We start from the raw sequence: 27500 nt of genomic DNA on the forward strand, positions 1-27500 counted from the left end.
CTTCTCCGTGGGCTCAGACAAATCTGAGGGAGGAGAGGTACCGGCGCTGCAGGCTTATTGAGACACCCGTAGCAAAAGCCCTTATCTTCCAGCCCTATAGCTAAATATCAGCTGTTGGAGAGTCAAGCTGTCTTACTCTGTGTTGATCTCCTGAGGCGTGGAGGCCAGACAACGAAACAACTCTGAGATGTGGTTAAGAGTCTTGGAAATCCACAAATAAACTCCTCCCTAAAAAAACGGAATGGCTGAGAAGGTCTTGGACACATTTTCATAGGAGCCAGACGCATTGCTTGTACTCCTCTCCTCTCTTTGTGCCGTGTGGAGAGACCATCCGGACAGAAAGAGCATCACTGACCCATCGACTCTTCTCCATCACGCCTTTGCGTTTGCATAGCTGCTACAGTATACACCAGATGGACCACGAATGATTGCCCTCTCAAATAACCTATATTCCAACTGTTATAAAAGAATATGTATAAATACATCTCAGACACATACTGTACACTGAAACCAGAGATTCCAGAACGTTACAGACACTTGAAAATGTTGTGTAATTTTTTTGCAAATCGGTCAACAATGCTCTACACAACTACTATTTATTCTGCATGATTGCTGTTTGTCATTAGCGATATCTAAGAAGATAAGAAGGATTTTTCCCAACTTCGAAAATGTATACTCCACTATAAGACAAATACATTTAAATGGCTTCTTAATGGTGGGGTAGGTAAGTTTGAGAAACCGGCTCGAGATACACTTTTTGTTATATTCCATGGAATGCTCTTAACATCCTGATAGCAATGAATATCTTAAGTGCTTTGACATCATCTGTGGAAGCCGTAGTACTGTAAAAAGCACGACCAATCACGGCCCGGCTAAAATAACTGGATGGCCTACCTGCCTGTCAGCCTTCCATCTGTGCACAAACTTATCTCGTGCCCTCATTGGTCATGTGCGCGTTCGTGTGTGTTGGAGGAGGGGCTCTGTGAGGAAGTGGCAGATTTTTTTCCGGCTGTGTATTTTCAAATTCCAGCGCACTCGAGTTGGTTTCTCCAAAATTACCTACCCCACTTTTAAGGCAAATCCTTTTACAATTATGTATGAGTCTACTTGTTATTAAATTACTGTACATGTGAATTCATTAATATTATTGTATTTTATCTTAAATGTTTCTTCAAGGTACTTGCTGTTTCAATTTTCAAAAAATAAAATAAACTTCACTTGGCTATCTCTCAGGATAGATAAACCTTTTTCAGCCACTGTCACCGGTTGCTTCTCGAGGCCGTCCATCTGAGTAATTCTTAACACTGTGGCTCAGTAGACACACGGAGAGGCAGACAGAAACAGAGGCAGTTGACCAACCCAATCAAGGGTCTCCTCCTCGTTCACAGCCTGTTCACAATGTTACATTTTCCAGTGGAGCGGAACAGCCCGAGGAAAACAAGCTGTGTGAGCGGAACCGAAACAGGCTTTAAGATTTCAATTAAGAAGTTTAATTAACAACACTAGAAGATTCCTGTGAAGTTGGGGTTCTCTATAAGGCACCCCCTGTGAGACCTACCATCATCATCTCTGCAAAGAGGAAGACTCTATTGGTGTGTGCTTGTGTGTGCAAGTATACTGTACACAGATGATTGTACACTGTACCCTCACAGCTTGAATGTGCACTAGAAAGATGACATTGTTAAAATACACAGTGTTAATACCTTTAATGCCCAAGAGTAGCGCTTGATTAAGTTCAGGGATGATCCTTCAATGTTTATTTATTACATTTGAGTTTTTATAAAAAGACGAATAAGAGCAGTATTGAATTCAATTATAAAATGTGAATGTTATAGTTTTTGAAGGTCCTATTCTAGGACCATAACAAAAGTAACGCACTCAAAAACCAAAATCCTTTCTTTGGCTCGATCCATCCGTGCTTTGTACATCATAGCAATTTCCAAATGTCCTTTACAGTATAAGAGAGAGTCTAACGGTGGCAGAAATACATGTTTTTGTTCTCGGGACAAACGAGGTACTAGGCAGAGCATCTGTTTCCGAAATAGAATCACCTTAAACTGCCACAAATATTTGTTTATGTATGAGTTGTATTTATGGCAGTAACATGGCTGCATGTATGCATAATTTTCCTGAGCCCCATTTATGTTTTGAAGTCTCTGCAGCGTTGCTCTCGTGCGTTGTTTGTTTCTGCTGCAGTGCAGGACAGGTAGCTCTGGTACTCCTCGGGGGATATGGCCTCCACTGCTGACTGAAAAGTTTTTTTACTGCAAGAACTCAGAAGTTTTCAGAGGTGCAACTCAGCTAAACTGGAACAATTCCTTCACCCCTAACTTTGCTCTCGACAGATCAGCCAATAAAGGTAAATATCGTTTGAGAGAGGGGTCACCTTGAGGTGAAGTAGGCAAAGATGAAGAGCGCAAAAGTTTAATCCCCCCCCAGTTTATGTTATGACCATGTCAAAGTATCTAGGTACTGACCCTGCAGCGAGTGTTACACAGGGATTAAGGATCAAAGAAGTGCACACACTCGGTATGTACTGTACAAGTTTGATAATAATAACAGTACTCTATATCTTTTCGAATAATTTCTTGTGCCCTTTTATCTATGGCTGCAAAATAAAATATATATGCACTTACCACGCACTGACCTTTTCATTTATATGTACATATAAACGCAGACGTAAACCTAAGAAAATCACTTCAGAGATGAGGGATTTTAAGATTTAACAACCATCAAGTCCGCTTTTCTACAATAGTCCACAGAGACACTGACTATATTTCCTTTGAAGAGAGAGAAACACATCAGTATTTGACTCATCCTACTTTAGAAGCAGTGTGAAGCGGCCATAGTCCTTGGTCAAGGACAATGGCAGGAGAATTCCTACTTAACATACTTTTCTTTAGCAGTGAATGAAACCAAGCACCCGGAGGAGACCCACGCAAAACACAGAAAAAAGATTTTCATTCCACACAGAAAGGCTCCGGTGGGGCCTGGAGGCGCGTCCTGCTGGGATGCTTCAAAGCTAACCACAGAATCACGCACCTCCCACTGAACAGGCACCAGCTGAATAAAATGAGCACTTACGTGTTTGAAGGTTGGTGATGACGGTGCCGCTGGTGAGGGGTCCTTTGGTGGCATACAGAGCCACAGAGTAGGTGGTGCTCGGCTTCAGATTGGACAGCTGGTGCTCCTGCTTGTTGCCTTCCACGAGGAAAGTGTCAGCTGTCACTGGAAAACATAAAAGGTTCATATGTTTACCACACTGCTCCCGTTATTATTCATCTCTGAAAAGACTGCATTCATTTGTCACTCTTTAGAAATAAGCTCCTAAGCATGTTGAAACTTAATCTCAAATGAATCCTGCACTGTTCGGCAACCTTTGGGGTGCTCTTTGAAGTTGAAGGATTTCTACACTTATTATGCTTTGAGTTGAATTTGCTTTTGGGGGCAACTCTGCATAAATAAAGCACACTATAAATATCGATTCCTTATAACATCTGACTCAGTATATAAGAAATGCAAGACTAAGAAAACATCTTCTCGTGTAATTTAATATCCCAGAAATCAGTTTAAGGTATTTCATGGCTAATATAACCGTTTAACCCATTTGAAGTTTGAATTATGTACACATTTAAATACGGATAAATTATCATTCGGTAACCACTTCACATCAATTAATCAACTGTGCAAAATGGCTGATTAAGAAAATAATTGTGTGACACGAGCAATAATTAAATTTGACTGGAAACTACATTTCATATAACTGCTGGGTTGTCAGCAGCTGTAGTAATATTCCTCTTACGCCAGACTTTCTTTTACCCTAAATGTCACAGTGACAGTGATGTTTGTGAGGAATTAAACATGCAAATGTGTCCATGCTAGAGTATTAACCTATTTTACAGAAGGTTTGACTTATGGATCCCATGCATGTAAGAGTGTTATGAGGTTGTGCCAATAAAAATCTGTTTTGTAATGCAGGACAGCACCTGATGAAATATGAGATGTATTGACCTTGATGTGACACACTGACACTCAAGGGAATTGTCCACAACTTTATTATCGCACTGTCCTAAACCCTGGCTGGGGATGCTTTCCAACTACTGTATGTGCTCAGCATAAAGAAAGTGTCTCAGTATCTGAGATGATCTGGCTGCAGTCCAGTCAGGCAGGGTGTAATGCACAAATTGACTCAGAGAGCTGAGTTATACAGATTCCTCTGGATAACTCCAGGCTTAGACAGTCGGGTCATGTGCAAATGAGAAATATCCTTCCCATAAAATGTCATCCAGACGGCTCCTAAAAGTCAGGAGGGAAATTATAGTTATCAAGTTTTATTAAACCTTTAACAAACTATTTATTGAGTCAAGGCTGTTAAAATTGAAAGATGTAATCAGATGGCTTTAGTTACGCATAAAGCAAAACACAGCATACTGCCAGAAAATATACAAAAAAAAAAATTGTTTTAATTTCAGAGGATGAGCATCATAGGAGGAAATGAAATGTTAAGCATCAGTTTGCACGTACTACTTTAAAGCAGATGTGTGTCTCTGTAGTTGCCGTAAAGAAGTGGAATTCTTTGCTGAATGATTTAAAGGGCTGTAAGAAAATGTATAAAGAAAGTGTAATTAGACAGCATGAAGTTGACTTTTGATTGTGTTCTGGTTTTATGTTTCAGTATTTGTAAGCAACTGTGACTGAAAGAATATTGATTTATTTTACTTTTTAATGGTTATTTCATTTTTTTGTTTTGTTATTCTTTTGTAAGAAGGGGCAGGTAACATAAGATTTTCTTCTCCCTACTCCTTTCCACCATGCGCTATACAAAAGAAAAAACCAGTATAAGTGTACATGTTTTTGTTTTAAAATAACTGCCATGTGTGGAATAAACAAATAAATAAATAAACTGGCTAGTTTAAAAAAGAAAATGACTGAGAAAATGGGGTGATGTTAGTTTAAGAATACAATTTCCTTACAATCTTTTTATACTTTCATATTTCAGCGCTCTCGCTGTGTATGTCAAGATGTTTTATGTGGCAGTGTTGCCTACTGTAACTTGGCAGTCATCCACATGGTTCAGGGAGCAAATTATAAAGTGACTCCGAGGGGCCAAGCAATATGGCTATCTGTTACCTATCTGGATATGGCTGTCAGACAGTGAATACACGGGCTGCATCAGAAACATATGCGCTGTAAAAACCACAATTGGTTTCAAGGCTAAGTACTTCAACCAAGCATAATGAACTCTCTGGAGCCAAGACAAATCGATCCATATTGCCTTCAAGGATCGTACTGATCGCACTTCTTATTGGAAAAACCTTGACGGTACCTAACATATCACCACACGTTGCACATGAATGACCAAAATAAAATCTGATCATCATGCTCTGACCTTACAGCAGCTATCACTCTATTAAACTTAAAGCAAATCATTGTGCAGAGAGCTGTTATCAATAATAATTTGGTGTGTAGTTGTACAGTGCTTTTCACAACCGAGGTTAATAAGTACTTCACGACACACAAACATGACAGCATAAGATAAAAGGCTGATTTGTAAAATGTGATTCACAGTTTGCAACGAAAGCAGTCGAGTGACATCAAAGAAAGTGAGGCATTAAAGTGTGACAGTCGCAGATTGATCAAGGTGTTTCTTATAAACTGTAGGGGCAGGGGAAAAGGTTAAGGCATGTCGTTTAGATTCAAATGAAATGAAAATCTATGATGCATGTGTATTATCCTCGCAACTACAGTCGTTGAATGTCCACTTTTATGTAAGGTTTGAGGGTGTGGTTCTGCAAGCCTCATTTGCATATTCACCTGTCGCGGCGCGCCCAGAGGCTTTTTAGTGGCCGCGTCAACAGGATGCCAGAGGTGGTTCTCACGGGAGGAGGAAGCGTGTGTGTGGTGAATGCGGGTATTCAGCGGGATAGTTACGTTTTCTCAGCATGTCCATCCATCCATCCATCTTCTCCCGCTTATCCGTGATCGGGTCGCGGGGGTAGCAGTTCCAGCAGAGAGCCCCAAACTTTCTTTTCCCTGGCGACATCAACCAGCTCTGACTGGGGGATCCCAAGGCGCTCCCAGGCCAGCGAAGAGATATAATCCCTCCACCTGGTCCTAGGTCTACCCCTTGGTCTCTTCCCAGCTGGACGTGCCTGGAACACCTCCCTAGGGAGGCGCCCAGGTGGCATCCTAACTAGGTGCCCGAACCACCTCAACTGGCTCCTTTCGACGCGAAGGAGGAGCGGCTCAACTCCGAGTCCCTCCCTGATGACCGAACTTCTCACCTTATCCCTAAGGGAGACACCAGCCACCCTGCGGAGAAAACCCATCTCGGCCGCTTGTATCCGCGATCTCGTTCTTTCGGTCATGACCCATCCTTCATGACCATAGGTGAGGGTAGGAACGAAAATGGCCCGGAAGACCGAGAGCTTTGCCCTCTGGCTCAGCTCCTTTTCGTCACAACGGTGCGGTAAAGCGACTGCAGTACCGCTCCCGCTGCTCCGATTCTCCGGCCCATCTCACGCTCCATTGTTCCCTCACTCGAGAACAAGACCCCGAGATACTTGAACTCCTTCACTTGGGGTAAGGACTCATTCCCTACCTGGAGTGGACAGTCCATCGGTTTCCTGCTGAGAACCATGGCCTCAGATTTGGAGGTGCTGATCCTCATCCCAGCCGCTTCACACTCGGTTGCGAACCGATCCAGTGAGTGCTGAAGGTCGCAGACCGATGAAGCCATTAGAACCACATCATCTGCAAAAAGCAGTGGTGCAATCCTTAGTCCACCGAACTGCAGACCCCCTCCCCCATGACTACGCCTCGAAATCCGATCCATGTATATTACAAACAGGATTGGTGACAAAGCGCAGCCCTGGCGGAGGCCAACCCTCACCGGAAATGGGTCCGACTTACTGCCGAGGACCCGGACACAGCTCTCGCTTTGGGAGTACAGAGATTGGATGGCCCTGAGTAGAGACCCCCTCACCCCATACTCCCGCAGCACCTCCCACAGTAACTCCCTGGGAACTCGGTCATACGCCTTCTCCAAGTCTACAAAACACATGTAGACCGGATAAGCGTACTCCCAGGCCCCCTCCAGGATCCTTGCGAGAGTAAAAAGCTGATCCGTTGTTCCACGACCAGGACGGAATCCGCATTGTTCCTCCTCAATCTGAGGTTCGACAATCGACCTGACCCTCCTTTCGAGTACCTTAGAGTAAACTTTCCCGGGGAGGCTGAGTAGTGTGATGCCTCTGTAATTGGCACACACCCTCTGATCCCCCTTTTTAAATAGGGGAACCACCACCCCGGTCTGCCACTCCTTCGGTACTGTTTCCGACTTCCACGCAACGTTGATGAGACGTGTCAACCATGACAGTCCCTCAACACCCAGAGCCTTCAGCATTTCCGGGCGGATCTCATCCACCCCCGGGGCTTTGCCACTGTGGAGTTGTTTGACGACCTCAGTGACCTCCCCCCGGGAGATTGGTGTTGATCCCCCGTCATACTCCAGCTCTGCCTCTAACATAGAGGGCGGAGTTGTCGGGTTCAGGAGTTCCTCAAAGTGTTCCTTCCAACGCCCTAACACTCCATCAGTTGAGGTCAACAACGTCCCATCCTTACTGTACACAGCTTGGATGGTTCCCTGCTTCCCCCTCCTGAGGTGTCGGACAGTTTTCCAGAACAACTTTGGTGCCGCCCGAAAGTCCTTCTCCATGTCTTCTCCGAACTTCTCCCACACCCGCTGCTTTGCCTCGGCCACGGATGAGGCTGCTGCCCTTCGGGCCTGTCGGTACCTTGCAACTGCCTCGGGAGTCCCCCGGGATAACAAATCCCTGAAGGCCTCCTTCTTCAGTCGGACGGCTTCCCTGACCACCGGTGTCCACCAGGAGGTTCGAGGGTTACCGCCCCTTGAGGCACCTAGGACCTTGAGACCACAGCTCCCCGCCGCGGCTTCGGCAATAGAGGCTTTGAACACCGACCACTCTGGTTCAATGTCCCCAACCTCCACAGGAATGCCCGAAAAGCTCCGCCGGAGGTGTGAGTTGAAGGCCTCCTGAACTTGGGCCTCCTCCAGACGTTCCCAGTTCACCCGAACTACACGTTTGGGCTTACCAGGTCTATCCAGAGGCTTCCCTCGCCACTCGACCCAACTCACCACCAGATGGTGATCAGTTGACAACTCCGCCCCTCTCTTTACCCGAGTGTCCAAAACATACGGCCTCAGGTCCGATGATACGATAACGAAATCGATCATGGACCTTCTGCCTAGGGTGCTCTGGTACCACGTACACTTATGAGCATCCTTATGTTCGAACATGGTGTTTGTTATGGCCAATCCATGACTAGCACAGAAGTCCAGTAACAAACCACCACTCCGGTTCAGATCAGGGGGGCCGTTCCTCCCAATCACACCCCTCCAAGTGTCTCCATCATTGCCCACATGTGCGTTGAAGTCTCCCAGCAAGATTAAAGAGTCCCCTTCAGGAGCCCCATACAGGACTCTTTCCAGGGTCTCCAAGAAGGCCGTATACTCTGAACTGCTGTTGGGTGCATAAGCACACACAACAGTCAGAGTTTTCCCCCCCATAACCCGCAGGCGTAGGGAGGCGACCCTCTCGTCCACTGGGGTAAACTCCAACAACGAAGCACCTAACCGGGGACTTGTGAGTATCCCCACACCCGCCCGGCGCCTCACACCTTGAGCAACTCCGGAGAAGAATAGAGTCCAACCCCTATCCAGAAGTAAGGTTCCAGAGCCGACGCTGTGCGTAGAGGTGAGCCCAACCAGATCCAACTGGTAACGCTCCACCTCCCGCACAAGCTCCGGCTCCTTCCCCCCCAGAGAGGTGACGTTCCACGTCCCCAAAGCCAGCTTCTGTCGCCCGGGTCTGGTCCGTCGAGACCCTCCGCTTTCACTGCCACCCTTCTGGCAGCGCACCCGACCCCATTGATGTTTCCCGTAGGTGGTGGGCCCGCGGGACGGAGAAGCGGAGGTGTTGCCCACGTTGCCTTTTCGGGCTGGGCCCGGCCGGGCTCCGTGGCAAGCCCGGCCACCAGACGCTCGCCGACGAGTCCTCCTTCTGGGCCTGGCTCCAGAAGGGGACCCCGGGCTTCCTCCGGGCCGGGTATCCTCACTTCTTGTATCGTCTTTCATGAGGTCTTTTGAACCAATCTTAGTCTGGCCCCTTGCCTGAGACCAATTTGCCATGGGAAACCCTACCAGGAACACAAGGTTCCAGACAACACAGCCCCCAGGTTCATCAGGGCACACAAACCTCTCTACCACGGTAAGGTGCTGGTTCTTCAGAGAGGCTTTCTTTTTTTCTCAGCATGTATATATGTTAAAATGCAATGGGGAAGTATCTGAAAGTAACCATATGTGGATATTGCATCGACCGACCTGGAAGCACGTCTCCTTGGAGAGGACGTGCACAGATAGAGAGATTCTCTCCGACACAGGGTGAGATCGCTCCTTTGTGCCACGCTGGACCTCGTGTTTCCTTTTTTTGTGGAATACAGCCTGAAAAGGTCTACAAACATTTCTGTTTTTGCCGCCGACGGGCGCAGGAGCAACAGCCTTTTTTGGCAATGAACAATAGCCTGGATTAGGCAGTAAAGACACTTTTTGTGTATCGCAGAGCGGACTGTTTAATTTTGTTTGTGTTGTTTGGCTGGAAAACTGTCAATATAATGGATCCATGCATGAAATCTGTCTCTGTTTATTTTGTTTAAGGAGCAGATTATCCGTTTATTATTTCTGTTTACCTTTATAATATTATTTCATTCAAGAACCCCTTGTGCGTTTAATTAACACAACTATTTTAAATAGTCGATCGTTACAAAAGAGAGAAAGGTGTTGATGATTCTGTCCAAATGCTTTCATTAGTATAATTCTCGTGCTTTGATGGTGGTTAATCAAGCCGTCTTCTCCCTGTCTAATTAACAGCAAATGTCTCTTAATGGCAGTTCATATTACTCACCCTGGTTGTGTGTGAGGGTCAGCACGTAGTTGTCGACACTGGAAATGGGGGGATTCCAACTCAACAGAGCCCCTTGGGGAGTGATGTTGAGAGCTGTCAACTCAGCCGGCATGTCCATCGCTAGGATTACAACACAAATATAAGCCCAGACAAATACAACAATAACAGTATTTTCAGTGATATCTGGCCAGTATGACTGACAGCAATGGATCACCTTGAAGGACCCTTAAATGACAGTCTAAATGTTGGCTACATACTGTATCAGCCAAAAACATTAACAGCTTTCTTTAGCAAAAACATTAACATTCTTACAATTCAGAAGCTGAAACCACAGTCAAATTAAAATAAAACTTAAATTGTCTCTTTTGTCTAGCATTTGTCAGATATTTTTGAAAACTACACCACCATAATTTTGTTCACAAACTGTGGAGCTGTGTCAGTCACTTACATACACAAAGACATTGTGATTCTGTACACAATGGGTAGAGATACAATTGTAAAAACACATGGAATGCCAATTACACCTAGACAATTCAAAATGGAAAACCATTACTCAATCCACATCTTAGTTGTACTGTAATTATAGAAATCGAGAGACAGAAGAGCTTCACATCTACACTGATTAATTATGACTCTCTTGCCATTTTGATCACTGTTTCCTCAATTCATAGACACATCCAAAAGGCTGTAGAAAGTCTGAGAAACTCTCCTGAGCCTGACGCTTCCCCAACCTTTTCCTAATTTCATTCTCAGACTGCTAGACATGGCAACATTGAGTTTGAATTTAATTATACCTTTAACCTCAGTGTTTCAACCCCATTTCTCCTCAGGCATATTATTTCTGCGCAGTAGAGAGCGTAGCAGCGGAACACACAACACCACATATGCTCCAAAGCTCTGCCCAGATGAGGTAATTAATGCTGCCGTGCCCTCATCAGACTAAAAAAAAAGGTTGTGCTCATTAGCACAACGAAGTGAGTTTGACTCTTCCTTATCTCTGCGATAGATGAACAAACCTGATTAAAATCATTACTTTAATTGCAAAAAAGGTTTAAGTGAATTTAATGGAGACCTGCCAAGTCAATTAGTTTGGCAATGGAGATGGAGTTGAGATGGCCAATAAAGAAATAAATAAACAGGTCATCCACCTTCAACAGCCTCTGTGATAATCCAATCATCACTCCCCATCTCCTGATTGCTCGGGTGGATCGCAGATTGAGCCAAATACATCACGCTCGCACTCGAGGTGCTTAAGATTCAGAAAAGGAACAAAAGGCTGCTGTGGGGCATAATGCTGCGTTGCAGTCCCATGCTGATGGGAAGCTCTGCTCAATTAAACCTCCAGAAATACAAGAAAGCCTGAGCATTGACACAATTATCCTGTAAACCTGCTGTTTCCAAACACTACATCACTGACAGCAGAGCAAATCCAAATGCCAATTACACAATAAGGCAAGTACAAACTCAAATGTTGTGCTTCCAAAGCTAATTGCAGTGTTTGCCTTCAAGGGGGTCAAATGGACCAAGAAGTATTTTCTATAGTGTTCTTCCCAGGGGATGACATTTAAAAAACTGTAGACACAGAACATCAGGTATATACTGAAATTAATATTAACATTATGTGAGAAATGATATTGGACAAAGTAGTTCAGACATACCTTTGATTTCTGTTCAATTGCTCAAAACAAATGAGAGTTTTGGGTTATCGTTAAATGAAACAAGTAAAAAAATGAAGCCACTTTTACATACTTTATTCAGTGCTTTTTCCTAAAATGGGCCTCAGAGAATTTGAAAACTATTCTGTATCTAGACAATCTGACTGATTTAGTGATGTTTATTACTGTGTTGCTTGAAATTAGTTTTCCAAAACTCTAATCATTGCATTGATAAGTGCAATAACATTTAGTGGTGAATTCTACTGTATGCGATTATCTGATGAAAGATGGTCGCATTAGACAATTGAAGCTACAAATATTAAATCATAACCGATCATGTTGAGAATTCCCAGTCTCCTCTTTATCTGATAAACATTAGATCAGGATTTTCATAATGTTAAAAAAGGCACAGAGTGGTTTACCCTCTCTATCAAACTAAGTGTGGAAACATCGGTTACACAGCTTATTCGCAAAATAAAGACTAACAACTTCTGTCCTTGATTGTAAGGGAGAGAATAGGGCACAGGAATGCTGTATTGACGTATGAATCTTTGTTGGTGTGTTATTATGTGTGAATACATCTCAGCAAAACTTCAGGAAAATGTTTTACATTGAGTATTTGTGTTTTGCTGGAAAGGGTGTTTTTAGAAAAAACTTTAGATGTGACGGTTGACCATGAGGTCAGTCTGCTGTGTGCTGTGGCCATTATGAACCGCAGACCGCAGCAGACAGTGCAGTTAGCGAGACACATCGGACCATTTACTCCCCAGTCCATCTCTGCATCCCCTCTCATTACAAAGCAGCACTGCCTCACTGTAAAGAAAAGCAGGTTATCAGTGTGAGTGTGTGTTCTCCACAACGCTCTACTGGAAGGGTGACATGCAACCATTGTACCTAATGATGTTATGCTGAAAGGAGGTTGTACTGTATAAAGCTACGTGGAACATTTTCACTGCTCATTGTTGATTGTGAATGTATTGTATGTGTAGGAAAAAACATTTATGTAACGCTCACTATCATAATGCTTTATTCAAAGAAATACTGAAACGACTTGTAAGCTAATGTATTACCTAACTGGTAGTCTTCAGCTGATTTGCTGGTACCTGCTGTGCCTTTGTATGAAGTTTCTTAACTATTGTGTTAACGACTGTGCAATAATAGCCCGCTGTATCACCTTTAATTTGCCATTATGAAGGTGTAGTCTTGCAGCTCTTACTGTAAGTAGACATGTCACGCTGATACTGTGACTTGATGTGTAGCAGCGACAAAATGTGTCACCCCAAAAAACTGGAGACGATTTCACAACAAAGCCTAACGAGAAGAACGGCTCTGACGAGGAAAATAAAGGTTTTTGAAGATGAAAACCATGCAGTGTATCTTTGGAATAGCTCTGTCATATGTTAACAAATAATTTAAAAAATAAATGCACATCCCTTATCTATGTCTTCTTGAAATATCACATATAAATATTGTGAGTAAAGCAGAGAGGACTGTAAAGGTCTGTTTCCGAACAGTTTGACAGAACACACAACACCACATGTGCTCCAAAGCTCTGCCCAGATGAGGTAATTAATGCTGCCCTGCCCTCATCAGATACAAAAAAAAGTTGTGCTCATTAGCACAACAGTTTTGAGAAAAGTGAGACTTAAGTAGGTGTCCTGGCACTTTGCTAATGAGCGCCGTTATTAGCCTTTTGTTGTACCTAAACATAGTCCATTTAGTTTCAACCCTCCCAAATTCATCTGAGATTAGCAGCACCTGATGTGTTAGCTTAATGAAATATTGCTCCCTGCTTCATCATCCCCCCTGACAATAATTGATTACGGAAGAGAAGTATGTGGCAATTGCAGCGTTATTCAAGTCATTATATACTTGGCCGGGCCATGCAGGATTACTTTTCTAAATCCCCTGTTTATGTATTGTTGTTGAACGGCGGCATTAGAAGGTCCCTGGTTGGGCATTGTGTGATGTGAGGAAATGTGTTTTACCTTTTCTAACAAGCTTGACTTTAGAGTTATGTTCTTTGCAGTCTATTACAGCCCCAACAACTCTGCTCATTGTAAGCACACTGGGATTGTTTAAAAGGAAGCTGATGATAAAGTATTGCAGGGGAAGAGCCAGACATACAAGTGGCAATAAGAGAAAGAAAGGGATACTTTTCTTTTTTTCTCACTGGAGTTTTAAACCTCGCAGATCCTGGTTAATCAGGTCTCATTTGCATTCAAAACTTACCTCCTGCTCCTTTTGGCAATTGCAATTGGGCTATTTTAATCACACTCACACACACACACACACACACACACACACACACACACACACACACACACACACACACACACACACACACACACACACACAACACACACACACACACCACACACACACACACACACACACACACACACAACACACACACACACACACACACACACACACACACACACACACACACACACACACACACACACACACACACACACACACACACACACACACACACACACACACACACACACACACACACACACACACACACACACAACCACACACACACACACACACCTGAAGATTATGCATAAAGCAGTGGCTGATTGTTTATATTAGGTCAGTGGAAGATTTACTTGCATGTTTGCATGCAAGTAAATATGGGACGTTCCCAAACTTGTGATTTAGAGCTAGTTAGTAAGGAATCTGAAAAAGCCAAAAAGTCTGAAAGCAAGAGAGCCTGAGAGTTCTGATCTTTAGATTTGGAAGAAATAGGTTGGGTAGACACTAGGGTAGAACGAAGCTAAAAGGAGAGAAAGGATGAAGCAGAGAAGAAATGCAAAGAGAACAGAATAAAGGATACTGAGAGAAAGAATAGGGTAACATGCAGCTGGATAGAGGTGAGGAAAAAGTAGAAAGGGATAGAAAAAGGCAGGAGATAGAGGACAGTGAGCTGGAGTTTGGAGTAGGTTACCAATTACTGGGTCACGGAGTGGACAGCTTCATCTATTGCAGCTCCTCCTGCAATGTCAGCTGTACCCTTACATTTAGTCTGACGTCTGTATCTGTGCGTGTTGCTCTTTTTAGCACAGAAGTCCCAATGCACAGCTGTTTTTGGGAAAGAACAATTGGTCCGAGAGTCTAACTGAGAAAAGAGGGATTCTTCATACAGATCACACAGCAAACATTGTGTTCCTGTGTCGCTCCCTCTCCAAGAAGGGCGTTTATCAAAGAGTCGAGGGAGCCAAGAGAGTGGTTTTAAAGTAGAGACATTTCATAATGTCGATTAAGAGAACATGAGGACAGCACATCAGAAGTATATTAAGTATGACACCTGACTATTCCCTGTGTTTTTTATTTTTCTGTTGTAAATTATTGTCTTTTATTGTGATTGTAGTAACGTGTTTTTATTACATGCACAGCATTTTGGCTCGACCAAAAATTGCTTTAAATGTGCTATATAAATAAAACTTGATTTGATTAAAGTGTTTAGTCAAAACATTTACTCAACAGCTTAATGGGTTCATACTGTATAGCTCAAACTAAAGCATTCTAATGCAACACTCCTGCAATAAATTGGTCCTTCATTAAAGGTGTCATGCTTTTCCGGTTATTACCCGTCCCCTTGTGTGTTGTGAAGGTTTTTCTGCATGTAAACGGTCTGCAGAGTCACAAACCCTCAAAGTACACCCTGTAGCGAGTAAAACTCTAACACAGAAAATACCTGTCTGTGCTGCCCCAGAACGCCTTGTTGGAGATTTCTCTTTTTCTTCCTGGGTACAATGACGTGACCATACCCAAATGGTTCTCTCAGCGGCGAAACTGTGACGCGGTAAGGTGGGGTGCTAGTGGAGCCGATGGTGCTGGAGCCCTCTCAGCAACCCCCCCTTCCTGCGTCCATTCGCGATGTCTCGCTGTCTCGCAGACCCCACGCAGCAAGCAGGAAATGAACCCAGCTCACACTGTCCGCTCCTCGCAGTAGCGAGCCCCGCAACGTCCCGCCAACACGGCACCCAGACCCCACGCAGCATTCTCATCTGTTTGTCATTACTGGTGTCATTTTCTGGTTGCTAACAAACGCCTTTGTAACACATAATCACTGATGTTCCGCTGTAACGGTGGTGGACTCATCAGAACAGAGTGGGCGAGCTGACCAATCAGAGCACAGTGGGCTCACAGGGAGGGGGGGGCAGGAGCTCCAACAAGCCGTTAAGGACAGAGAGTGAATTCACATACTATGCAGAGATGCTGTATGAGAAACCAATGTGAGTTTGGAAAATTGGAACCTTTAAAAGTAATGTTTCTATTAAAAGAGGTGATGATTTACTTATCAGGCTGTAGTTTGTGATGCTGTTCTATTGCATACTGACTGATGTTTCTAGTATTTTATCCACCACATTTATATTTCACTCCCTGTCCATAGTGTTGTGGAATATTTTCCAAGGCCCATAACTTTGACCCAGTGTATCAGTTCAAACTGTCCTGACTGAGCACAGGCACCTGTAACCTTGGCTGCTGTGCTCTCAGTGTTTTGTCTCCCTGTTCCTGCCTGTTGGCGTCAGCTGATAGAGGTGTTATCATTCTATCTTGTTATGCAGCATGTTGATGATGCTCTCTGAACTAGCTAAATACATGGGTCTGGGGTAGAGTTCTTCAGAATTGACGTGGCAACTCTACCGTGAAGTCAGAACCTCTGACTCTTGGACTTGTGATGTGAATCCTCCGGCCGTTAACTCCAAATAAACCATCATGTGTTTGACATCAAAGCTACTGCTCTTCCCGTGTCTCCTTCCTGAGTCGGTGACTCCCACTGCATAGCTACACAGAAGTTTCCTCTACACATAGTAGCGAAAGTTTTAACAAAGGAATAAACCGAGAAACCCTAGAAACACTCAGCTTCCCCAGCCAACCTACAGTGCGGCCAATACAACATTTATAATCAAAGCATGTTCTCCTCTCACCTGCTTCACTCCATCGCTGTGTGACTGACAGTCCCGAGGAGAAAGTGGAAACCAGATCTTTTTGTTTTCTGTCCCTGCACTGTGCAGATGTAGCCTGCTACTGACCTCGAACATTGTTAACTACATCTCTGACTTGTTAAGCAATTTATTAATGTATGACAACAGACAAATTACCAGTGTGAGTGACATGGACACAGCTCCACAGATTTCTCTAGTGACTAGATACTGATTGGTAAGGGCAACACAAAATAACCTCCCCGTCAAGAAAGAAGTCAAGCTGAATAAATGAGGGGAAAAATAGTCAATTAAGTCTGATCGTTTGTTTAATTCAGCTGCAGTTTGTTTTGTTGCATGGCTGTTTGGCTCTCCTCTTAATATACAGCCATGTTATATATATAATATACAGACACACTCCTACCTGTGAAGACGGCGGTGCTGACGACTTTGCTCTCCTGACTCCCTCTGACGGCGCTGATGCTTATCTCGTATTCAGTCGCAGGGAACAGGCTGGACAAGGTGTAGTTGGTCACATCGCTGTCAATCACCACGCTGTCCACTCGACCTGCACAGACATCAGAACAGCCGCCGTCACTCTGATCTCAGATTTATCAGGTAAAGGGCACACTGCTGCAAGTTTTACATCACAGGGTAAATATGTAATCAATACAAACTGTTAATTACACATTCAGTTACATTCTACTGATAAAATGTTATCAATTAATTACAGCTACACCAGTGTGTGTAACAGTGCTCCCTTCTACAAAATATCTTACATCAGAGAGACTCGCTGCAACACATGCCATGTTCATTTAACTGCAATACGAAAACACAGTGTTCCAGCATATTGATACAGTGAATTCCTTGTTCTTATAATACATTGAAGTGTCGTTAAAGACTGGGTTACCTCTGGCTGATTGGTAGGACAGCTTATAATATTCAAATTGCGCCATTGGTTTGATCCAAGAGATAATCACAGAGTCTTCAGTCACATCTGACATTGTCATCTCTTTTGGTGGGTCCATGCCTAGAAGGGAGATATAAGTGTTAGCATAGGATCAAAATGGTCCACAATGGATAACATGGGAGAATTTATTCTGATCCCAGAAAAGCGCATTATGTGGTATACTGGGCAAATAGGGGAATTTACATAACAATCTAAAAGATTCAGTGCCCTTGAAACCCGAGGTACTTCATAAATCCTTGCTTTGTTCATTTTTTATCTGCTCTTCATTATATTTGCACAAACAGGCAGAAGCCCAGCGTGTTCAAAATAAATAAATAAACACCATCAAAAGATATTCCAGAAGAAATCTATCTGGTAAAGAACACAATGGGTGGCATTAGCATTGAGACTGAGCAGGGCTTACTCAGAGGAGATTTACCCCCCCAGCTGACAATTTGTTTTATGCGTCTCCTGAGACTATCGAGCTGCCATGGAAAAGGTTATGGCCAAAACAATGTGAGAAAACAATTAAACTGAGGACAGGTCCTTAGCTGCTAGAGAACGAAATGGAGGGATAAAGAAAGTTCGAAAGGGGGAAACAAAAAGACAAAAGGAAGAGATAAAGAGATAACATCTATCTGTCGGTGTGGACAAGAGGAGGAACGAGCAGCACATAAAACAACAACCCCACCCCCTGCTGAAGAATAATGGCTATTATTCACAAGCAGAGGGGGCAGTTTATTACTCCTGACTTTGAAGTCATTTTAATTCAACTTGTATGATATACAGTACCTTCATTTACATATGTGTTGCATATTATTCATGCATGCATACCTTACTAATTATGTTTACTTTGGTAAAAATAACGGCTGGAAAAATAAAGAGCTTCTCGAGGTTCTGAATGGGAACAGTTACAGAACAGGTCTGTCAGTGACCTCTACTGCTATTGACCTGATCCTCCTGAAAGATCACAATTCAATTTGCACTGTGTAAGCTAATAGATGAATGTGGCCCTCAGGCTTAGCAACACAGAAGCACGGTTTGAACCGATAAACAGCCAAAAATATACTGAACTGGTTAGAAACTGAGGACTCCAGAACATTTGAAACGATAAAATCTAACAACAAAAAAACATTTAATCGAAAAGGAAAGCCAAAGTCTTTAATCAGTGCTCACATTGAAATGAGCAGGATCAAAGCATTACACCCATTCTGAAGACAGGTGCAAGAAATACTGTATAGCCATCTCAAAATCCCCATCCAATTTCACCCTCAGAATGTGCTTATATAATCAGGAGTGGGTGAACGTAAAGAGGGAGTGCTTGTGACTGCCAAGGTATTATGTTAAACTGGCTCAGTTATCAGATGGCAGCTTGCAGGTGTCTATGGCACTGATGCAAAGATAATATCTATGTTGTTCAATGCTGACTTTTGCCTTTCCTCTAATAGTCTCAGTCCTCTCTTTTGATTTCCTTTTTGTCCTGATTTTTCTTTTCTGTTTTTCCCACTGTCTCTTTCTCAGGCAGGTTACTTCACTGACCCCCTTCTCATTTATTCTCTTTCCAAATGTGAATAGCACACTCATAATCAAAAGAAATTATTCAAGAGCTCCTTCTATCAAAAAGCTAATTAGCGTGAAATGACAAGGTAATACTGTATTAGAGAGAAATATATGAACCATCTTTGCAGCGTGGTTTGAGGAAAAACATTTTAATCAAAAGACACAGAGAGAAATTATAGAGAAACCTTGAAAAAACTAAAGACATTAAATAAAGGGAAGACTGAATGGAAAATATTAATTTCAAATGTGCAGAAAACAGTACAAAGCATTGGCAGACATCTTTAATTTACAGTAACAATGCCCATGTCCTCCTCCTCTCTCATTCTTCTTCTCTCTGTCCTTTACTGTATAAGCATTTGTCAGAATTGTCTCAAATATCACCAAAAGTTACGATTGTGTATGAGTTTATAAACATGACTTAGCACTTGGCTGTTGACTCAAATGTCATGTATGTGGCAACATACTATACGACACCGCAGGAGAATACAACTTGTATTGTTGGTACTACATCTTACAAAGAAATAGAAAGAAAAAATCTCCCAGGCAGATCTGTAATTATTAACAATAATTCTGCTCTGGAATGAAATGCTAAAAAGCATATTTTGCAAATACATATTTAATTTAAAATCACTTTGAATTTCCATTTGTTATCCCGTTTCCTTTCTCACACTTGCAACTGTGTTCTACTAATGTTCTTTTCTTCCTTGGTTACTGGTTTAAAAAGACTGGAAAATACAAAAAACATATTTTGATTATCTGTTTATTTATGAATTTGTCTTGTGAAAAAAAGGGAATTATAGCTTCTCCATTGTCGGGATTTTCTGCTTGTTTTAGTCTCAGGCGAAAGTACATTGACATTTCTATGGAGTGTTAGGCTTTAGAAAATTATTTATGAAGGACAATGTTCACTTTTTTTCTGACCTTTCATGGATTCATCTGTTACGTTACGTCGGCGGAGCCGTTACGTTAAGGACTTCCTCACACACACACACTCAATCTTTTCTCAGGCAGCTGCAGCTCCGCGGATTTCTCAGCCTGAGACGGCGGGACTCGGCGAGGTGTGAGCACACACACAGACTCACAGCCAGGCTGCAGGTGTGTGTGTGCTCGGGCTGGTTTCGGGCTGGGTTTAGCTGTGTCTAGCCGACCTCACGCAGCAACCAGGAAACCACACCAGTAAGCCAGCTCACACTGTCCGCTCCTCGCAGCAGCGAGCCCCGCAACGTCCCGCCAACACGGCACCCAGACCCCACGCAGCATTCTCATCCGTTTGTCCTTACTGGTGTCATTTTCTGGTTGCTAACGCCATTGTAACACATAATCACTGATGTTCCGTTGTAACGGTGGTGGACTCATCGGAACAGAGTGGGCGAGCTGACCAATCAGAGCACACTGGGCTCACAGGGAGGGGGGCAGGAGCTCCAACAAGCCGTTTAGGACAGAGAGTGAATACACATACTACTGTATACAGAGATGCTGTATGGGAAACCAATGTGAGTTTGGAAAATTGCACAATATAAATCTATTCTGGTAGACCTCAACAATGGAATTATGATCCGTAGAAATGGCCATGTCATGGGACCTTTAAGTACAGAGGTACAGAAAAATCTATGAATGTAAATACAAATACTCATATTATGAAGCAAGAATACCTAACTGCTGAAACTGGTCTCATACACTCCAGCCATAAGCCTTCACTCTGCTGCTCATGTTTATCGATGGTTGTGTGTTATCCCTGAGTAACCTCTGATACCACTGTTGCATGAAACCAAGCAGCTCACCTGTAGTGAGTGAGGCAGTAATGGGCTCAGAGGTAACGTCCCCCTGTATTGTGATTAGACTGACGGTGTACTGAGTGGAGGGCAGCAGACCCTGGACCAGCGACCTCATCTTGGAGCCATCCAGCGTCACCTTGGAGGTGTCGGTCCCATCTGCAGAGCTGTAGCTCAGGATGAAGAGGTCAGCAGGCGGAGCGGGGGAGCTCCACGCCACCAACACCGAGTCTGAAGTCACCTCTGACAAGTAGAGGTGGGTTACGGGCCTGATTCCTGGAGGGACGGGGGTTTAAAGGTCACCGGAGAGTTTTCAAGGACAGGTAAAAAAGCTTCCACTCAAGCAGGAAACGGCGATGAACAAAGAGAGGAAAACAGCTGCCGTCATTATGGAGACGACAGATAAGAAATGTGATGATTGATGGAAGCAGTCCTGGATGGTATAATAGATCATTTATTATACAGTTGAGAAAATTAGCCTTTGGTGAAAGGTTGATGGGGCAGGTGAGAGTCAGACGAGACCACAGTCATGTGGAAGTGATGAGTTAATTGGTCATAAAAAAAAGAAAAAATGAGTTTATCCGCAGTAAAGAGGAGGTTGTGATGGGACTGTTAACTACAAGAAAACTGAGAAATGATGATGAAAGCAGATGCTGTTGTCAAAATGTGTGACCTGATCAAGAGATGATGACATGAATACCAACCAGTGTAGCAGATGACACAGCAACACATGCCGGACCATTTGAATTTAATTAGCCATGTGTGGATGTATAAATAGCAGGGAAGAAAGCAGCATCATTGACTTCTATTTTTCTGACGCATCAAGATCAGTTTACTTTGTAATCATTTATTACTGGAAGCCTGTGTTGTTTAAACTTGTCTGCATGTATGATCTTCTCCTGTTTTATTGATGAACAGCTGCTTTTTTATGGCACATTTCCTTCACCAACTGTCGACATGCATTACAGCTTTGTGCAGTCAGCGGGAAATGTGTATCCCGTAAAAACCTGATAGCTGTGTTCTGCATGTGTGTACTTGTGTGAAAGTCATTACAAGACATGACACAAATAACACACATACATCCAAACATGGCTCTGTAGCACCGACGGTGGTGACAAACTCCACATGGCAGGACACAGAATGCAGAAGGATTGTCAGAGTAATGTGACGATGGTGGTTATGATGAAGATGTCGACGATCGAGATGACTGTGAAGGCTTTTGTAGAGTTAGTAATGATTAGAAAGAAAGGCAGTGACAATGGCCGCAAGGAGGAAATGTAGATATAATGATAATATGATGAGTCCCATTCTAGGTCTTAATGATGCTTTTGGATATCATAGGACAGATGCATTAACATCACAAATGATGTTAATACACTTTTGTAGATTAGGAGGTTCGTGCGTGATTAAAGGAAATTCCCTTCAGGCATTCCTGAGATATATTTTTCAAGAGAATAAACAGACTTCAGTTCACAGTGACTTTGGCCTTTGACCACTAAATTATAATCAGTGCATCCTTGAGTCGAAGTAGAGGTTTGTGCCAAATTGAAGAAATTCCCTCCAGGTGGTTGTGAAATATAGAGTTCACGAAAATGCACAACAGCCAACCCGAAAAAATCTCTGACTATTGTGGCCCAGACGCATGATAACGAGAGTATTGCAGATGACTACATCCAGGAAGTAGTGGAGTTCATATTAACTGACAAAGGGACAAACTGAAATAGGAATAGTGCTCCAACTGCAGCCTGGGATATATTTGTAATCACAGTTTAAGATCAAATGTTTGTTAAATATTTTCCCTGTAATGAGTGCACCTGAGCGGTGAACAGATGTTTCCAATATGTCGACGTGAACAGTGGAGGAGTATGTGACAGGTAATTAATTATTTTTCCTCTGATTCTCTTCATCTGTCATTTTAAGATTCTGTCATCTCTCCTCTCCAGATGGTTGGAGTGGTGTTACCTTAAAAAGCCACAGATACAAAACGATGATGAGTGCGATGATGATGATGGTGATGGTTTTGAAGGTCAGAGTGAAGAAGCAAAGAGATGATGATGGTGATGAAAGGTGAAGAAAAGAATGACAAATCTTGCATGCCCATCATTTTTTCAGCATCCTTTGTGCAACTGAAAATCAAATCAAGCTAAATACCAAAGAAACAACAGGGTGGTTGTAGGGCTGTCCTGAATACCATTTTTCGGGCTCCGGATATTCGGTAGTAATCAGCAGCGAACCGCTTCAACACGTGTCTTTCGGTTTATTCATGGCATTCATTTTGATATTCTACAGGATTGTTGTTTTATAGTTATTTGTTAATGTATATAACCTAATTTGTGTTCTTTGAAATTGAAAAGGATAATGCATTGTGTTTGTTACTGTCGTCGCAGTTGTATTATATGTCTTAAGTGTAATTTGGCTTGGCTTCCTATTTTGAAGGAGAGTTAGCGCTGTTGACAGGAAGTTGTTGTTGCTATGGAAACAACGTGACGGAGATTAACGGAGAAAAAGTAATATCTACATATAAAGACGGAGAAAGTAAACGATAAAGTGTATGGTTAAGTGTTAGCACCCCCGAAGAGGCACAAGCTCTTACGTTGATATTGGAGATTTCAATAAATAAAAAAAAAAACGAAAAAATAAAAATTGAAATTGAAACCCGAATAGTACTCCAACGAACGAATATTCGGATATTTGGATGTCGGGTACAGCCCTAGTAGATTGACAGCAATCCCAATCCGACACATAGTTGGACGGATGCACACACGTCTGGGGAAAAGAGAGCTTGGTTGTGATTGAAATTCTCAAAGAAAGAGGAAACATCAAGCTGAGAAAGAGGAAGAGCGTGGCAAGCTGACACTAACGAGTGTGACAGCAAAAGTGAGAGCATCACACACATATATTAAGACGAAAAACAGAGGTGCAATCAGGGAACACTCGTAACACGTTCATTAGCTTACGTGAATAATTAAGTGCTGCTAATCGCTTCTTCAGAGTATTATGAGGTCCCTCCATTTTATTTTAGTGTGACTCACCTTACCTGCTGCCTCACTTTAGTCCATTATAGACACCGTTCAACTTCATTACGCGCCACCGTTGTTAAAACCGTTCTCCAGCTCTGTGCAGTAATGGGCTGATCTTTCATTTCTTTATCTGAGCCGAGAAAACACTCTAGAGTAAATGTCTCTTAGCTTTGCCTGATAATTGAGAGGATTCAAGTGACTCAAATCTTGATACGCCACAAAAGTTTATATATCACTGTATCCTCACCTGCCACTGCAGCAGGTATATCAGCTGCTCATATTTGTATGCCAGACACTTTGAATTGTAAACACTGAGTCAGTGGTACGTTACCTAAATAATTCCTGACTTTTATTAACTAAGGGATTGCTTTGGTGGCAGGTGTGCTGAATGTTTTACCTGACACAGTCACCTCTGTATTTGACAGGTGCTTTATTATTGCCTTCAAGGAAAACACAACTGCTCTACTTATACGACACTGTGTACCTGTTTCAGTACAAGTACAAGTTGAGTATTCTCCATACCAGTGAAGGCATCTATAGTGGCTGCAGTGCTCTGCTGTCTTCCTCTTCTCGCTGCCACAGTGATGCTGTACTCAGTCCCCGGCTCAAGGTCGGTCAGAGTGGTGGTGGTAACATCTTTAGGCACAGTCAGCTGAAAAGAAAGACATAGTTAAGCATTAATTCAATAGGATTTCTTCAGACACAAAAGGTCAGAGTCACGTTGGTCCTTGGATGATTGTTGACCCATCTATGTACAGTATTATTAAAAGTATGTTTAATGTTTGATCTATTATTCACGAGGTATCAGTCTGTCATTTTCCTTACCTCAGTAGAGGCACCAGACGAGGATGTGAAGGTGACCTTGTAATGGTCGATGGGACCCTGGACCAAGCCCCACTCCAGAGTGATGGTGTTGTCTGTAGAAGCCGTCACAGTGAGATCCATGGGCACATCCAGACCTAATTTTGGGGAGAAAAGATTTCAGGTAAAACAAATTAAGAACTTTTCATTTGGAGAAAATAAAAAGAAGGTTTTTTGAGCAATTTAAATTATGCCTTTAATTCGTTTTTAACATTTATTTTACCCTCCTTTTGTTTGGGAAACCTCAAAAAGTTATAACAACAGTAGGTAAGCAAAGCTTGATTTAATTAATACTCAAATTTTCTGTTGACTTACTTAAAAGTTATAATCTCATGTTATGTCGTAGGATGTTTTCTGTTTATTGCTACACTGTCTGACCCTTTTGTGTTTACAACTGTAAAACTATTTCTAAGACACTCTGATGTCACAGTCCCCTCTTTCGCTTTAGAAAAAACACTCGTATCTCAAATTTGCATGCCTCCCCATCCTACTAATGAGAAAGTCCAGACGTTGTTTCATGTCACATCCTTACATTTTCCTTACATTTCAGCGATCTGCCCCCAACGTTTTAGCTAGTTGTTCTTTGGTGCAGCACTGACAGAAAAGCAGGACTGTTGCTGATTCAAATGTTGCTTACTCCTCCTTATTATCATAATCATCCCACATTCTGTGTTTAATCTTCTTGTTTTTGTTCTGGTTTTAAGATTGTCTTTTTATTTCCTGCAACAATGACCCAACTTGCCCACCGGATCATCAATGTTTAATTATCCTCTACGGCAAATGTTTTTGGAGATTATTGTCAAATAGATTTTTGGAGGGTAAAGTAAGACTGAAAGTACTTCGATTGAAGCCACTGATAATGGAAATTATGCTTTTAGCTTTCAGCCACATTAACACTGCTGCATGCTGGCCAGAGGTGTTGTTGTCATATTATTTAAAGCTTTTTGAGAAAGATGTGATAGCTCTACTGCATTTTTAAAGTTCAAAGAGTTGGATAGAAAGAGCTTGTTCGTAAAATTGAGGTATAATTTTGTAAAGTGCAAAATACCTTCAGCCATTAAAATTATTGCAACTGGAGGGAAGATGTGCTTGACATTCAACATGATGGGAAAGATTAGCAAAGCACCTCCACCCACTAACATTTTAACAGAAGGTTAAATGTTTTTAAAAGAGAGAAAAAACACAATAAAAATTAAAATAGCTTATAATGATGAGACAAAGAGGGCCATTAGCAGTCAATGGTATGCATTATCACAGCCTTACAATGCTGTAATGAGAACTTTAGCCCCAGCAGGTTTTATAGAACATCACCTAAAATAGCACACGTCTTGCTTAATTTCACTAAAGTGGCTTTAAATGGTTGGAACAGGAGCACTGACCCACAGCAGGAACTGAACATTACAAGTATAATAGCAAACCAGATGCTGTGAAGCTGGTATTTCTACAACGCTGCTGTGATCCACTTACAAGAAAGTGCCACCCTCAAAAAGACCATTTAAACATAATTTACTCACTGAATGTGTCTTTGTCCTAGAAATCCTAGATTTATTTTCTTTTATGACTCTACAGTGAAGGTATAGACCAAAAACGTATAGTCTTTAATGAAATAGCATACAGGTTTTAAAATAGCAAAACTATATGAAAAGTACAGTTTACAAACTCTCACACTACTGTTGCAGTACAATAATGATAAATAAGTTTCATTTATCCAATTTGCTCACTACTAAACACGTACATTTTCTCCATGTTTATACTGCACAAGTCGTGTGAAACTTGTTTAACTGATGTTCCAATTTAGTTCGGCAGTTCTTTGAGAAATCTGCACATTTCTGGATTCTCGGTTCACTATGCAGATATGCAAGTAACTCAGTTTTCAAAAATTACAAGTAACACCTTGAGTAATTGATATAAAAATCAAATTGTATAGACAAATTATGTTGTATTTTATAGTAATTTCAAGGGTGAAGTATTCCTATAATCTGTTTTACATACATCAGTGGAGTATAAACAGGGATGGACTCACCTGTCCTGGCGTTCATTGTAGCTGGTGTACTCTGGTTGTTATCTTTCATGGCAGAAATACCAATGCCGTACTCTGTGCCTGGCAGCAGGTCTGAGGCACAAACACAGAGAGGGAATCCGTTACTAATTTGAAACATCATACAGCAAAAATAAACATAACACACACTTGTTTCCCACTCTCCTTCTCAAGCAGAGTGCAAGTCAATTAGAATGAGTTTTTCACAACAGTCCAATTAGCTCTACATTGGTGATGAGGTCTGGGTAAATTAATGTACATCAGTATCATTTCTGTGAAAAAAACTCTTACAGCATAACTGATCAGTTTCAAATCAATTCAGTACATCCACAGTGAGTTTCATAAGTTCTAGGAATAAGATAATGAGGAATGGAAATGAGCGAGGGAGTGACAACGATTATTAGTAGAGAGAAAGTGAGTGACAGAGAAGGAATGAGGGTGTAGGCAGCATCAATTGCAATGGCCCAACAAAATAACACAAGGACCTTTGGCTTCTATTCTTATGCTGGCCGTGCCCTTTCCAGCACTGTGGCCTTTCAGAAAAAACATACCAGCTGACCCTTCCTTTCTGACAGCCTTTCAATACGCCCACAGGACAACAAGCATTTCTACGGATACAATCAGTAGCCCTGTCAGCTGAATGTTAGCTCTGCAGATAATCCTGCCATGTAAAACACACAGGCTCTTCCAGCTTCCTCCGCATACATTAGATGCTCTGAGAT

The 27500-nt window shown here is 42.4% G+C and overlaps 1 protein-coding gene across 6 annotated transcripts in view; it reads right to left on the reverse strand.

Moving 5' to 3' along the window:
* tnr (tenascin R (restrictin, janusin)) overlaps positions 1 to 27500 on the reverse strand; it is a 224754-nt gene that overhangs the window by 23558 nt on the left and 173696 nt on the right. For 4 of the 6 annotated variants that reach the window (XM_034234509.1, XM_034234508.1, XM_034234506.1 and 1 more), the window contains 8 exons: positions 26764 to 26853; positions 24705 to 24838; positions 24402 to 24531; positions 20869 to 21135; positions 17489 to 17608; positions 17003 to 17146; positions 9984 to 10103; positions 3085 to 3228 (listed from right to left, as the gene is read on the reverse strand). In XM_034234509.1, coding sequence (XP_034090400.1) covers positions 3085 to 3228; positions 9984 to 10103; positions 17003 to 17146; positions 17489 to 17608; positions 20869 to 21135; positions 24402 to 24531; positions 24705 to 24838; positions 26764 to 26853 — 1149 coding nt within the window. The remainder of the gene's footprint in view (positions 1 to 3084; positions 3229 to 9983; positions 10104 to 17002; positions 17147 to 17488; positions 17609 to 20868; positions 21136 to 24401; positions 24532 to 24704; positions 24839 to 26763; positions 26854 to 27500) is intronic. The other 2 variants (XM_034234512.1, XM_034234511.1) reach the window with 1 other exon arrangement.

This window comes from Gymnodraco acuticeps, unplaced genomic scaffold, assembly GCF_902827175.1.
Source record: "Gymnodraco acuticeps unplaced genomic scaffold, fGymAcu1.1, whole genome shotgun sequence".
NCBI lineage: Eukaryota > Metazoa > Chordata > Actinopteri > Perciformes > Bathydraconidae > Gymnodraco > Gymnodraco acuticeps.